Here is a 15,578-nt window from a genome sequence, read left to right on the forward strand (position 1 = left end):
TGCGGCTGTAAAAATAGCTTCTAGAAGCAAATGCCAGCAACTTCTTCCAACATTAATACGATAGAATAAAAACAGTATTCACCCTAGCCAGAGAGCAGGGCAGGTTGGAGAAACCCAGAGCTCCATCCGACTCGCAAACAACTGCCCTGCTTGGTTCGTTCTGCTGTTGCGACACGAAGGGGAAGTAACCGGGGTTTGCAGGAGACAGGGACGCACCCTCAGGCTAGGAGCCCTTCGCGCTCTTCTAAAATCCGTCTCCGCATTGGGTATTGAGGTTTCTTTGGTTTGTTTTTAAATGACAGCTTTGCAACAATGGCAGATGATGCTCACCTGGTCACATCTTCCTCCTGCTCATGTTTCTGATACAAAGGGAACTGGGATTTTCTTTTTGAGACAGATGCCCTCATTCTGTCCCACCTCCCAAATAAACAGGCTCGCACTGATGGAAGCACAACTCCCATAAATCCAACCAGGTCAGCGCGTCTCATACCCTGGATGAAAAGCTTCTTTGTGCAGAAGCACGCAGGCCCCGAGCGATCTAGATGAGCCAGCTAACGCAGCCAAAAGCTCGTCCTGCGCCCTCCTTAACGTTTCTATTTCAAAGCCTTTCCAAACTCCGGCTCTGCTCCCTGGGCCGCTCTGCTGAAGCCCAGCAAAGAGGGCAGATGAGGGAATTTCACCCCTTCGCTGACACTTTGCGGGTTTCCAGGCTTTCGAGTCAAACTCTAAAAATCGTCACAGCAGGAATTTTACTGTTCAATAGCCACCACTGTCAGAAACATCACCCCGAGATAAGGTCTCCTCACTAATTTGTGTTACAAGCACCTTCCTGGCTGTGGCCACCTTGCTGTAACCCACCACGAAGTGGCTCCTAAGAGCAGCCTTACCAGCGTGTGCCACACTCCAGCACCTAATAAGATTCATTTAAGCAGCTTGAGCTGACTAAAGCTGTTCCACTAAGCAGAGTTTTTTCCGTTAAGGGCTTAAACCTAAAACATTCAACCATCCAGGATGAGCAAGCACAGACGTGAGTGACACAGCATAGAAAGGAGAGGCTGAATCCAGGTGAATTAACCCGTGCAAGCGCCGGTGCATTCAACAAAACACAGCCGACAACAAAAGAAAATCACCACCAGCTTATGCCTTGATCCAAGAGGAGACAAGACAACAGGTCAAAGGTAAGAGGGGGAAAAAGTGGGGAAGAATAAAATGGAAAAAATCAGCAGCTCAGTTTTCTTCTTGCTCCCCAGGAGTGCCACCACCAGCCAGGAATGCCATGTAGAGAGGGGCAGGTCTCCTGACTGAAGGGCAGGTGGCAGGTTCACCCCGACAGTCCGCCTGGAAATCAGGAGAGCTCTCCTGTGGGCGTGAAGAGCAAGGACCAGGCTCGCGGGGAAGCATTAAGCCCACACGCAGGAGAGGATGCTCGTTCCCTTGTGATTCAGCGCCAAGGAAAGGCCAAGCTGAAGAGGGCTGGAGGCCACGTGCTCCTGCTCCATGCCTTCCCCCCCCCAAGCTGGTTGCTGCATCCCACCAAGGGTGCTCTTCCCAGGAAGAAAAATGGACTCAGGTGCTCAGAAGTGATGAGCCAGAGCCCATGAACACCACCACAGCAAGCGCCAGAAGAGGCTGGAGAGAAAGAAAAGCTGAAAGCACCATATGGAGGGAAAAAAAAAAAAAAAAAAAAAGAGAGGATCCCACAAGAGAGGAACGATGAAATCCCGTACCACAGGCACGGAAATGGCCTGATTTCTCTGTAACAGCCACATCCGAGACCAGCGCAGCTGAGCCACTGCCCCAGTGACGGGGACGCGCCACACAGCTCCTACCCTGCGAGCGGGTAGGGAAGGAAAGTCTCTTGCCTTACCGCATGCGGTCGAGCAATCTGAACCGGATAGGACATGGCGTGCGGGGGGTAGCGCGGCTCAGCAGCACGCCAGCTCTGCGTCACGGGCTGCGTAGATCCAGACATGTCGAAAGAGCAGGCGCGGCGGTCACTGCTTCCAAGTCACCGACAAAGGATTAGGAGAGCCGAGAGCTGCTCTTCATCATGAGCATGCTTTCCACGTCATGCAACAACTGAAAGCAAACAGGAAAGCAGAAGGTTAAAATTCAGTCAACCACAATCCCACGAGACAACTGAACATCAAGCCCTGGGTGATCACCAAAACCTGACTGCCCTCGCAGTTCTCCAGCAGCCCTGTTTTCCACTTGGCAAACCCCACTGCCAAGTTTTTGCTGCGGATTAGTCCTATGCCAGGGAAGTCCAAATATAAGATTATCCCAAATCCATCCCAACCGGCTGCCCCAGAAAGCCTCCCCCCACACCAGCAGGACCAGGTCTGCAAACTGCCAGCAATTTATTTAGGCCCTGTGGAGCCACATCTCCAAGTCTCCTGGAGACGGGTATTTTTTTGAGGGGTGACTTAGTTCCCAAAAAACACAAGCTGGAGTTTTGGCACTTCAACACGAGGTCCAAAGGCACCAGGTCCCTCCTCAGCCTCTCTCTTTCCCCGTCCATGCTTTCACACATCGGCAAACGCTTCTTTCAGTGCCCTCCTTTCTGAGCCGTGGCCATTTTTGCAGCCACCTGAGGTAAGCCCTGATCTATGCAAGGAGGGACACCGGGCATCGACCTCCCCAGCAGCCCTCTCCATCCACAGGGCTGCACTAAAATGCAAGATTAAAGCATGTTTCACGCCTCCAGTCTGACATAAATATTAGTTCAGCCTTTCTGATCAGGACCAAGAGTCAGAGAAGACACCATGGCCCTGAGGGTATTTTCACAAACACCCCTGTCACCCACACATTCGATGCTTTACCACGTGTTGCAATTCCTTTTGCAGCTGTAACAAAGTCAGGAAAACCAACAAAGTGGAAGATTTACACGTTGCTGATTTTTATAGATACTTTACGTAGTTTGTTTGGAGAGGATTTTAAGCCTCCTGCTTTTTGTCTGAATTTCAACAAAAAAGTCTAAATGTCTAAATGCTACCCTTCATTGCTGCCAGTTTAAGAGGCATTAACCATTATTCTCACATTAATGGTTAATAAATTCCCACCACTGCCTGGGCTCGGAGGATGCTCCCAGGACCAATCCTGGGTATGAGAGCAGCATCTTCCCAACTCCTCCTCCCCAGGATCCCTTCTTCATCCCACGCAACGCTGAGCACACTCGCACGCCTCCCCCCACAGCAGAGGTACACGTTACGTATAGATTTATGCAAGGTTTTTGGCAGTATCAAAGTCTTTCATCAGCACACTAGGAGCAGCAGAGAAAGCTTCCAGCACCGTGAGCTCCCCAGCAGCATCTCCCCGCGCTCTCGTGGTCTCTGCTGCACAGGGAGCACAGCCAGCCCGAGCCAACGTAATTTCAACTGAAACAGCGGTTGGCATGTACAAAAACCAAAAGGGGGTGGGAAAGGAAAAAAAAAGAGGAAGTTTTTCTTTTTCTTTTTTTTTTCTTCCCTCCTGTGAGACCACAGATCAGGCCATGCTGATAAACCCCTTGCTATCCGCTGCAGGCAGGCACAGGACGGCCTCTCTGGTTTGCCAGCATCCACGCACTGCTCACCAGCCAGAAATAAAATCAAACCAAGGCAACGGTCCCTGGCAGGCTGGGCACAGCAAGCAGGGCAACAACAGCAGGAGGAAAGCAGCCTAAGGAGGCGCCCTTACAAAGCGGTCGAGTTTTACAAATATAATATTTTTCAGCAAATTCCCATTAAGGCTTAAAGATGACAGACATGCAGAGACATCTCTATGCTCCTGACGAGGGTCAGCCGAGCCTTTTTTGGCAAAAGGTATTTTGCCAAGCCACGTATGGGAAAACACACAGCAAGGTTTGGCTCTCAGGGCAGGGAGAGGAGGGACAACCAGGTCCCCTCCCGCTTGCGGCTCACTCACTCCCTGCACAGGAGCTGGGATTCCCCCTCGCCCTGCACCCACACATCCCTGCCGAGCCCCAGGGCACCTCACCTGCCACCCTGGTCCCGGGAAGCACCAGTGGCTCGGGAACAGCCCAACCTTCATCCCGGACAGGGACAGCCTTCCCACACAGGAGCTCGGTGTGCTCGGTGCAATCCGTCCCCAGGGCAGGAAAGCCCCTGCACACGCAGGGGAATTCAGAGGCACCCAGAGGCGCGTATTTATACTTCCAGTATGACTACCCCACTTCCCCTCACGCTTCCGACTGGATGGGATTTTAATCGCTGATTCCCACCCAAAGCTGGGGGCTGTGCCGGGAACATGCGGTTCAACACCCACTCCGCTCACCCTCCAGGGACACACCACCACCCTCCCAGCAATCCTGCAGCCCACGTGTGCTCCTACAGGGGCAAACCCTCCCTGCAGATGCCAAGGACACGTGCACGATGCTCTCAAGGGCTCCAAAAGCTCGCTGGGATCTGCAGAAGTTTAAGGTACTTTCCTAATAACAGATTCAAATTTGGACATCTTGGCTTCCAGCCACCTAAGAGTTAATTAGCACATGTAAAAATATATATATATATACACACACACACACACACACACACTCCAAGGTGGGAGGGCCCAGAGCCCTTGGCAGCTTTCAGCAAGCCAACTGCTTCCCTGGAAGCCCAGCAGGTGGACCAGACCATGCCATGGCAGCTATGGTAAAAGAAACAGGATGATTTTTCTTTTTTTTTTTTAAACTCTTCAGATCAGTTCAGCTTTAAAACTCAGCACCAAGTCACATGGTGTCAAGCTTTAAAACAGTGTAAAAGCTTCTGTCTGGGCAATCAGCAAAAAGAAGAAAAAAGAATTAGCTCTCTACTAGAGGGATACACACACAGGGTGAAATTACAGGGGCTAACAAAACTATCCCGCACCAAGGCACACTGCCCCACGAGCTGTGCCGGTGGCGTGCACTAACCACATGCAAGCAGGACCACAAAAGGCTTTTTCCTTACCAAGGCCTCAACAAAAAGCCTTGGAAAGCCAGGAGTAAAAATCACATGCTTGCAACCAGGTGAAGCGCTGCCCATGCGTTTCCACACCTGCAAACCACGGAGCAGCAGGTCGCCAGCAAGATCTCAGCGCAAGTCTAAGGCCCTGATGCTCTCCACCGCAGCTGGACTGTGGGCTGGAGCCGACTGAGGCCACCAAAGCACTGGGGCAGCTCCACAGAGGCCATCGCCTTAGATCCCATTTTTATGCCCCATGTGCAAAGAAAGGGGCTGCTGCAGCCCAGCACCGCTGTGGGGAGGAGGAGGGCGCACGTCCACCGGCAGCTGCCTGTGCGTGCTCCCACTGGGGAAGCAAAGTGGGAGCATAACATCTTGCTGGGGGTGTACAGGTGCTGCTTCAGAGCTGGGTGCAGCTGGGACGCTGCTTGGCCACCTATCCCCAGCAAAAGATACTGGGGTGCCTCCTCCTTCTCCACAACCCTTTATTATTTTTAAGAGAGGAACACAAACAATAGGAGCAGATTAATGGAAATAAAAGAGAAATAGTGCAGCCAGGCTCTTTAAATCTTTAAGATCGAACCGTTTGGTTCCTACTTTTCTCAACTGATTTTGATGAGGAACAGACATTGTCTCACAGGAAAAGTATTTCCCCCCCTGGTTGGAGTTTCCATCAGAGACTGTTTTACCCACAGACCTGTGTTAGCCATTACAGCCCTAGGTACGAGGAGATTTACAGTCTCTGATTAGGAACAGGAGAAAGCCAGAGGTTACCAGCAAACCTGGCACCAGGGCTACAACACGGACACGCGGCAGAGGTGAGAGCCCACGGAGGCTCCCGCACCCATTTATTTCCACCTGCTTGGGAGGCTCCCAGGATCCTGCCCCACTGCTGAAGCCTTCAAAAACTCCACCCTCCTCCCCCCCGCCAACGCCACACAGCGAACCACCACCCCCCTGCTCCTCTGTTTCTCCTCTTCATGTACCATTTACTGTCTAAAATCGTTTCCCCATCACCTGTTCTCCCTAATTTACACCATGAAAGCACTCTACAAGCCACTGCAAGTTGCTGCAGGCTTGCCTGCACACAGAGGAGCTCTGCCCGAGAGCCTGCCAGCTCCCAGCAGCATACGCCAGCTCAGTTGCAGCCCATGCTAACGGGGTGTAGAGCACCGGGCCAAGCAGACTCGTGTCCAGCCCAAAAGATGGGCACAGACAAGCTCACGATGCCCCGCAGTGATCTACAGGTTCGCAGTCAACACCACTTAGACACAGGGCTGTGCATTTCTGTGCCAGTCCTTCGGGCCAGCTCCTGAGCACAGCAAAAGCATACACTGATACAGCCAGGAGCATGCAAAAACCCTACAAGTCTAAAATAAGGCTTTGCAATTAAACTGATTTGCAAAAAACTTAATTAGCATCATTCAACACACTTGTTGCTCTTCAAAGTTAGAGCCAACCTTCCCTATCAGCTCCATACTCCTCAGGGAGAACAGAATTCCCAGGTGAGGTCCCTGGCTTGCCGCTGACATGATATAAATGTGGGCGAGTTGCCGTGATTACCCCATGCCTTAGTTCATCTGTCTGAAAGGTGAGAACAACAAGACACTCCCAGCTCACAGAAAATACCGGTTTATCCATCCTTATAAAGGTTTTAAAGATCCCAATGAAAACACACTCCTCAAGTTCAAAGCAAGGACATGCTGAAATAAGATTAACAGAATATTCGGTTTCTTAAGGCCAGAGTAATGTTACTCAACTTGTGGTCTACGAACCATGGATGGTCTACAGAAGACGTTAGGACGTAGCCCACAAAGTGACTGCAAAAGACCTTATTAAAAGGCAACAACTAGTACCACCATACTATGCAGACAAGGCAAATAAGCAAAATGCTGCTAGCACTCACCAGGGTACATTTAATTGAAGAGTATTGACAACAAAGCTGATGTTTAATTACATGATACAAGTTTTTGGAAAAAACAACCAAGTCGTCTTTACTGAAATGCTAAATACATGACAATTTTCCCTCCTCAAACAAGAAAAAAAGGTATATATCCTCCAGTCAACTCATGTATTTTGAAATAAAAGTTAAGACGACCTTTGTTTATAATGCTTAATTAATACCAAGCTATAACATTCACCTCCAAGAAAGCAACCAACTCATTATGTTTAAAAAATCCCAGCGCAGACTTGTGTGCAGCACAGCAGAAAAGCACGCTGCCCATCAGCAGCCGTCCCACGGCCGGCAACAGCACCGACATGCCATACAGCTCTAGATCAAAACCAGACCTGAAAAGCAGTTAGAGATTTACTCACGCTTGCTTTAAAGGACTAGTGGAAGTAAAAATAATTAAGTTGTGATGAAAATGGGTAGAGAGAGGTTCCTAAGAAACGCACCACAATGTAACGATAATGGATTTGTCTAATCAATATGTGCATGAAATTTTCTTGGAAGACAGTTGAGATTATACACAAATATTTGTATGTACTGTATCTATCAATTCCTTTCAATAGGAAAGCAGGCCATCTGCCATAAATTTAGGCATCTATTCAGAATAACAAAGACAACGTCAGTGTCTGCAGCCCGGGAATCCACAGTAGCATTCAATCACAGCAGGGCACAGAGGTTTTAAATTAAAATAGCAGCACAGGGTCAACAGGAAAGATCAGGTGCATCCTGAGCTTCGTGGCATGAAGGGGAGGTTATTTCAACCCCAGGGGTCAAGGCCTGTACCTGCATGCAATCTTAAAGCATTCTTCTTACTTTGGAAGAACACAAAAGCAAAGCCGGGCTGGCAGCATCCTGCACATCATGGCCAGACCCCGCAGCTCCTCACATGCACCCCAAACAGTGGTACCCAAAATGCTCTTGCCCTGCTCCCCAGCTCGCTCCGAGGTCCGCCCGTCGACAGCAGCCCTCCTCCCTCTGCTTTTTTGGCCAGATGACTTTCAAACTAGATTAATTTCCTAGCCTGACTGATGGTGTGGATGCACAAGCAATTACAGCAGCAGATCTGGGGGAAGACAGGGCCTTGCAGCACCACGACAGTGCTGCCCAGGGCAGGATGTTACCCTTGGAAGAAGGTACAACCGGTCCCTAAGGCCACGGACGGGATGGCAGAAGCTCAGGAGCTGAAGTCTCTCATCCTGGTTTGCTGCCTCCTTGCTAGAAACCTCTAGGCTGCATCAGCTCTCCCACCACAGCACAGCTCCACACAGAACCAGTTCTGATCCCCGATGAAAGGTGACTCTCTGCCCTGCTGCTATCACTGCCCAAAGCAGCAAAGCAGGATTTACGACTTGTATTTCTCCTTTTCAATCTTTCCAAGCTATTTTGGGCACAGGACCCATGTTTATCTCTGCCCCGAGATAACCTTTGCCAGCATTTGTGTACAGATCTTGGCACCGCAGCTGCACAGAGCAAGGTCAGAGGGTTGGATTTTGCCAGCCCCACTGCTGATTGTGTTTCAAAAGGCAGATTTGCCAGACAGGTTGCTCTCGGCAGCAACACTACGCTGGCCTGATGCTTCTGGCAGCGGAAAGTACCTGCTAACTGCATGCTGCAACTCCTGCTGCTAACAGCCCTCGTTCAGACCCCAACCCTCAGCAGCATAATCCGGTTGCTTGGAGGAGATGAGACATCTGCACCGCCTGCCCCACCACGGACACCCCTTGTCAGATCAGCACTTGCCATGGATCTCAGGCGGTTTAAGCACCTCCCAGCCCTCGGCAAAGAGGCTGCAAGTGACCTTATGACGGCTCCCAGAGGGGCATGGATGTGCTTAAATGCACAAGACTGACCCGTTTCTCTTTGCAGGAGCGCTCGGCTGTCACTCCCCAGCTGCAGGGACGCTGTCTTATTAAAATGCACGAGCCACACACCAAGTGCCAGCCTGGCCACGGCTCCAGCGTCAGGTCAGCATCTGCATGGCTGGCCTGAGCCATTGCTTTTCAAATCCTGCCACCAAGTGCCTCTTTCCCTTTCGTTTCCCAACTCCCATTGTTGGATTTTCCCCTCCTGATCAATTAAAACAACTTAAGCATCTCCTGGTTTTTCCAGTTGAGATCCCAAAAGCAGATGGGTGACCCGTGGATCATCTGGACAGCGAGCTCGTCAGCAGGGTTGGATGGCAGAGCTGCTCCCGTTACGCAACGGCGGCATCGCTGCTCCCGTGGCAGGGCACCCGCTGCCCTGCAAACCCATTCCCATGCTGCTCCGCCGGGAAGCGGAGAGAGACGGCACCCACACGGCCACACACAAGCCACAGCTACTGACTGGCAGCTGCAGGCTAAATGCCCAAAAGGGACACTTCAAGTAATTAAAGATACTGACAAAAAACAGTGAAAAAGAAACCTGCAGTAAAAAAAGGGGGGGTTACGATTTGGATCCATGCACAGGCCATTCATGAAACAAAGGAGTTATTTTAAGTGTAGGCTGGAAATAGAAAACAAATTAGACCATGCGAGGCCGTTGCTGAAGATGATCTGCAAAGACAAATGAAAATGCCTGGAGAGGAAATTAAAAAAAAAAAAAAAAAAAAAAAATCAAACATGAAACCACCCGGGCACTGGGACTGCAAAGGGAAACAGGGCAGGGGACTGGAGGAGGAGAGGAGATAAAAGGAGTGACAGTCAAATGCCAGAGCACAGATTAGGCAGCCAAAAAGGAGAGAGAAGAAAACCAGTGCAGGACAGCAGAAGTGAACGAGCAGAATTGACTGGTAAGACTCCATGGATGGAAAACATGCTGAAAATGCCCCATTTTCCGATGGAAGCCTAGCTGAAAGCTCCAGATACAGAAATGCACAAGTTGAAACTAAAAAGTGCATCTGCCAGGCAAGAGATACTGCAGAGGCGCAAACCAAACCCCCCGCCTGTTCTACCAAACCCCACTCTGGCAGCTCGAAACGGCGCAACGCTCGCCCAGGCTGCCGCGTCCGCCCGGGATCCAGGGCAATTTTAACCACATCCACTCCCGTTCACGACTCCATCCCCTCCCTGCACACACTATACAACATCTTTTCCACTTCAGCTGCCTCCCACTTCTTACATTAAACATGGGCTTAAGTATTGTAACTGTTACACAGTACTAATCTCAGTTTACTAAACACACACAAGCAACTTTTAAATAAAGAAAAAAAAAATGCAATTCCTTGCCAATGTGCAATAATGATATAGTAACCGTACAACTATTTCAGCCATGCTCCCAAGTACATTAAACAGCACATTAACAACCATGGCTGTAGCAACACATTATCACTACGCCCATTCGCAGCTCCCAGGAGCTAACCTAAGCCCCAGACTATCCAGATAAACAAGGCTTTCAAAATGCAAGGGAGATTACAAAGCACCTGCGAGATTTATTTATATATTTTGCACAGCACATGCTGCTCATTTGATTTTCAAACCCTTCAGTTCACACTGCTGCAGAGACAGGTCCTCTGATGTCTTGGGCACGTTCATGAAAGCTAGGGGAGTCATCTCCTCGAGATCCTTTTGTTGAACAAATTACTCAGCTCAGGAGTGACATTTTCGATTATTTACACCCTGAATAAAGAAGGGAAATTCATTTTCTGGAGTTCGTAAGGTAAGCTCTTTGAGGCAGATTGTACTGCTAAACATTTTCTCCTTTTGCACGTTCCCAATTTCAAAGACAACAAAACATCTTCGCCTTCTAAATTATTCCTTTTCTTTCATGATCCTCTAATGATTCAGGAGTCTAAACTTCACACAAGGATCTTTGAAGAGCACCGACTGCCAGCATAAAAGCTGAACTATTGTGACAAACCGCACAATTTAATGCCTCCATAGGAAGACACGTGCAAAGGAACAAAATTACCCTAGGGAACCGAAACAAAGCCTGCAAATAAATTAAATGACCTGTAAACTAAAGGTACTCAAAAATATATGAGATGCTATGCAGCTGTGCCATAAAATATCACTAAAGGAGGGAGTCATTTGGGAGTGGAGCTGTTTTAAACTAACCCATTTTACTCCCGGTTTGCATTGCAGCCGCTATACTTACCCAGCACAGCGCTGCACCTCAGACGCAGGATGGGAACTTAAGTAATGCTAACTGAATTGCTTGTGATCGCCTGTCAAATACCAGCTCTGAACCCTCCACTAGGCCTTTCTCCTAACATCCCCCGGGTAATTACTAGCAGATAGAGTCAATTTTCAGCCCAGGTTAATAACCAAATTCCAGCCATTTGTTCCTGCACATTGCTGCTGCTTTCATTTCTCCCCAGAAAAACCGATGAGAAGTTCAAGCTCGCTGGTGGCCCAGCAAAAGGAGCTGCTCATTAGTTCGTAGCAGATCAGGCAGAAGAGACAGGTCTAAGCGGTAGGAGCCATTAATTGGGTACGTTCTGCTTTCCTTGTCTAGGTAATTAATAGCTTCTAGACAGAAAGTCAAAGCCTCTCTAGAGGCACCAAAAAAATGTCAACATTTGCATACAATGTGTAGCACCTTGCAGAACGCTGGACAATTTGCAGCGAGGGAAGGGGGTCAGAAGAACATCTCCTCCTATCCATCCCCTTCTCAAACACCCCTGCACACAAACCAACAGCTCATTTCAACAAGAGCCCCGGCACACAGCGAGTGCAAGGCACGGGGCTTCACCCCTTCTGCACCCACAGGGGAGTATTACCCTAAAGAAGAGGAGTCTTGCACAGCTCCAGCTCCCTCCAACTCCACTCAAAGGCAAACGGCGCTTTGCAGGAGGCGAGCTTTGGGTTATGTTTCTACAGACAGGCTTACAAAGCAGATGGGGATTCCCGACGTGTTTAATAACTGAACCCGCACAAGTGGGCAAACAGGATTTCAGTGCTTCCCTGCCAAGCTCAGTCCTGCTGATAACAAGCTGTTCAAAGTCGTCAGTCAGTCCCCAGCAGATCAGGAGTCCCGGCTTTCCGACCAGGACAGTTCTCAAACTGCAACCTGGTCATACCCTTTGTAATTTGCCTTTCCTGGGCTTGGAGCAATGGTTTTCAGCCTGTCATTTACCGGCTTCTGGGAGCCTGTGGACTAGTTTGAAGGAGTCCTTGAAAGGTGACAAATTCACGTTACAGAGATACAACACATCTTGAAGGGTCCGCTCTTCCATGGGGAAGCAATGAGCACCAGCAAGATGGGGTCAGAAGCCTCTGGCCTCCCTACCCCCTCATACCAGAGGGAGGGGGAGAGTTTTGCTTTTGCCTTGTTTCCCAGAAAAATGCCCAGTCCCTGGGCTATCAGTCCACCGTGTTTTGCAATTGCTGAACTCGAAACTATCTATTAATAATAATTATTACTACTTAAAAAAAAAAAAAAAAAAAAACCCAGCAACAACTCAGCTGCCAACATCAAGCTATTCCTAAGATGACTCACTGGCCCAATTCACTGCTGCCCTGGTGCAGGCAGCGGCGGGTACGTCCCACCACCCTGCACCTACCTGCCCCGGGGCTGAGGTTTCAGATGGTTCCTCACCCTCCAACCCTTCAGACACAGAGCAGAAACAAAGAAAAACCACGAGGGAAACATCTGATGCAAAGCAACCCTCATCAGCTGGGAAACACCTCTCATAGGCAAACAGAAGCTCTAACAGATTTAATTCGGAAAAAACTGATCTGGACAAAAGCACCAGGGATGCTAGCAGAGAGAATAGCAGAGTCATAGTCCCAAGGTCAAATACTGCTTTTGGGGAGCTACAGAAACAAATGACAGCATAATAATCTTTCCAGGGTCCATCTGGAGGGTACTTAAGGATGTTTCCCAGCACCTTCATGCATTGAGCTTATAACCTTGATGAAGGCCTCAGATTTAAATTAAGATAAACTCTGGTTACCCACAGCAAGAAAAGACATGGCATCTGAAACTGTCCCTGCTAAGGGAATGAGTTTCCCTTGGTATCGAGTTGACACAGGACAGCTTACACAGGGCTAACCAAGAGGATTACCCTCCCCAAATCTCCATCACCTCTGCTTGGGCAGCTGAGCTGCTCAGGAAGCAACTGCAGTTAACAGCCCTGGTGTTTTAATGGGAGTAGCCAGTGATGGGGGATTTCACTTAAAATAGCTGTGGTGCCCGTGAGGGCTCTGTACCGGGGCACAGACAGACACAGCCCTTCCCACTGCCCCGTGGGAGCCCTACAGACCCCCCAGAGCCCACACAGGGAACACGAATCCGACCAAGCCACCTTCTCCTGCTCTTCACACCCCACCCAGCCTCTGCCACCGGGCACAGGTTGTCAGTGGTGGTCCCGTGCAGCAGGTAAGGTCCCCCCAACAGTCGTACAGATGTGATTCCACTCGGCCGCCACGGCTTTGCAGACCCTCCTCTTGGCGGGAGCAAAAGCCTCCTGCCAAGCACAGACCGTGCCCTCGCAGAGAAACTTGCTGAGGGAAAGGTACTGGAAAATACGCTTCTCCCAAGGAGAAGACAGCACAGAAGTAAAGAGTTCAGGAAAAAAAATTAAAAATTAAGCCCAGTGCTTTTTAAATAGCCAAGAGGCAATAACAGCACTCTCAGTGTAAAGCAGTCACAGCAGGGATTATTCCTCTGCGCAGGTAGTTAGCGTGTGCATGTTCCTGGGGTTTGGTTGGGATGGAGGATTCCTTATTTGCTCATCTCTTGAGCTGCAGTTCCAGAAGGATTCACACCAATGGGTACCAATTACAGCCCAGTAGGCACAAAACATGGCACTTCAAACTGGAAGCACAGCAAGTTTCTGTATATCCCTTGAAAATCCTGTAGTAGACTAAGGGGTGAAGGTGCTTTTGGACACATTAATGTGTCCATTTGTATTAATATCCATTCTGTGGACATTAATACAAAAGTACAATGTACTTTACAAACTTATAAGGAATGTTTAAACAAGGAAACCCTGAGAAAAGGGATAACTCTCCTATTTTTAAGTTAATTTTTACGAATGAACAAAACTGCCCCCACCTCCCCCACAAAGCTCTGTTGCATGCTTTACCCAGGAAATCCAGTCTGCTTTAATACAAAACACTTGACCACAATTTCAACCGATGCAAGAACTGCCTGCCCTGCAAAAGGAGCAATGTCATCCTCCCAGCAGTTGGGAAATAGTGGCTTTCCTACGCAATCACTGCCAGACTCTCCCAGTACTTCCAGAGCCTCCCAGCAGCTCATGGGTGCTGCCTTGCCGGACGGAGATGACCCCACTCGCTGCTGACTGACTTAGGGAGGCAGGATAGGGAGCTCCTCAGTCCTCCTCCCACAACTCTGGTTCAAGGGGTGTGGAATGGCTTAATTATGCCCCTCAAGGCAGGAAGAAGTCACTTGCCTTTAAATACTCAGGCTTTTATTGAGTTAACATGTTTTAACAAGGTCAAGGCTTGAATGGTAAACTCTCACCCAAAGGGGAATTTGCTGCTTCCCCCCTCGCAATTCATCAGTGTCCACCACGGTTTATTTCTGAGCCCTACGTTAAAGTTATAAACTTTCCAGACAAAGAAAAATCAAGAAAAAAAATGTTTAAGCAGTCAGAAAGGGTAAATAAACCTCCACTTGCTTCACCGTATCTCAGTGTCCCAGAGAAGCACCTGGCACTCGAACACAGAACCCACACACATCCCCTTGGAGGGGACTGCCGGCAGGGCAGCAGGCAGGGCAGCAGGCAGGGCAGCAGGCAGGGCAGCAGGCAGGGCAGCAGGCAGGGCAGCAGGCAGGGCAGCAGGCAGGGCAGCAGGCAGGGCAGCAGGCAGGGCAGCAGGCAGGGCAGCAGGCTACCTTTGCCTCCCACCACCTCCCACCCAGAACAGGGGGGAGCTCCAGGAAACCCCCCCAGTTTAAATCCCTGTGGTCTCAGCAGTGAAAACAGCTGCAAAACAACTGGCTGGGAACCAAACAACGGCAGCCAACCCCTTCTCCTGCCTCTCCTACTGCATGGCTGGTTACCAATTAGTAGGAAATCTCCAGAAACACACAAATAAATATTGCACTCAGATGCTAGAGGTAAGCAAATGAATGCTGAATTGTTTGACAACATGGAAAGAGAAATATAAATTGCAGCCTTCCCCAAAACCACCTCCCAGCTCCCCCAGCCTGAGCCCGAAACAGGCTTCCCAGTTTTCTTTTTACATCAGGCACCAACAGGGCAAGACCATTCCCACATTCCGCGAATCCCCACATGCTCCTTTACAACATCAGCCTTGCCACAACATTACCAAGTCTTACAAGCTCAGACTCCCAAGGAAAAGCACACCATTACCTCTTTGAACACCCACCATTCATCAAGGCAGATCATTTAACCATGTACGGCAGAAAGTCCCTTCCTAGGCAGGAGTGGGGACAGATTAAAAGATAACAGATTAAACCAACAGCCCTTCCTTGCCAAACTTCACCTGCTGCCTATGGCCCAGTGAGAAAGGCTGAGCATCAGGGACGTACGGCACTCAGTCTGCGCTTGAGAGGTTTTACTCGCTGTTCACTTGAGCGCCTTCAGCAGTAGTTTCTGACCTGAGCAAAAGTGGCATCCATCAGACATAAAGCAGCTTTAATTTCTCCATGCAGGAGTTAGTACTGGTTTGACTGAATTTTCTTTTAAATCAGGTCTGCTTAAACTGGAGCAGGTTTCCTGCTGCGATTCAGATATCCCGTTACACAGCTCATCCCAGCAGCCAGCGCTGTGCAGCTCAAGCAAATGG

General features: G+C 49.5%; 1 protein-coding gene across 16 annotated transcripts in view; it reads right to left on the bottom strand.

Moving 5' to 3' along the window:
* The window catches only part of NCOR2 (nuclear receptor corepressor 2), a 256,466-nt gene that overhangs the window by 178,695 nt on the left and 62,193 nt on the right, over positions 1 to 15,578 (bottom strand). For all 16 annotated transcript variants that reach the window (XM_087754366.1, XM_087754364.1, XM_087754355.1 and 13 more), the window contains exon 2: positions 1,868 to 2,079. In XM_087754366.1, coding sequence (XP_087610492.1) covers positions 1,868 to 1,972 — 105 coding nt within the window. In that variant the 5' untranslated portion in view covers positions 1,973 to 2,079. The remainder of the gene's footprint in view (positions 1 to 1,867; positions 2,080 to 15,578) is intronic.

This window comes from Nipponia nippon, unplaced genomic scaffold, assembly GCF_047370975.1.
Source record: "Nipponia nippon isolate SJK-2023a ecotype South Korea unplaced genomic scaffold, ASM4737097v1 scaffold_18, whole genome shotgun sequence".
Taxonomy (NCBI): domain Eukaryota; kingdom Metazoa; phylum Chordata; class Aves; order Pelecaniformes; family Threskiornithidae; genus Nipponia; species Nipponia nippon.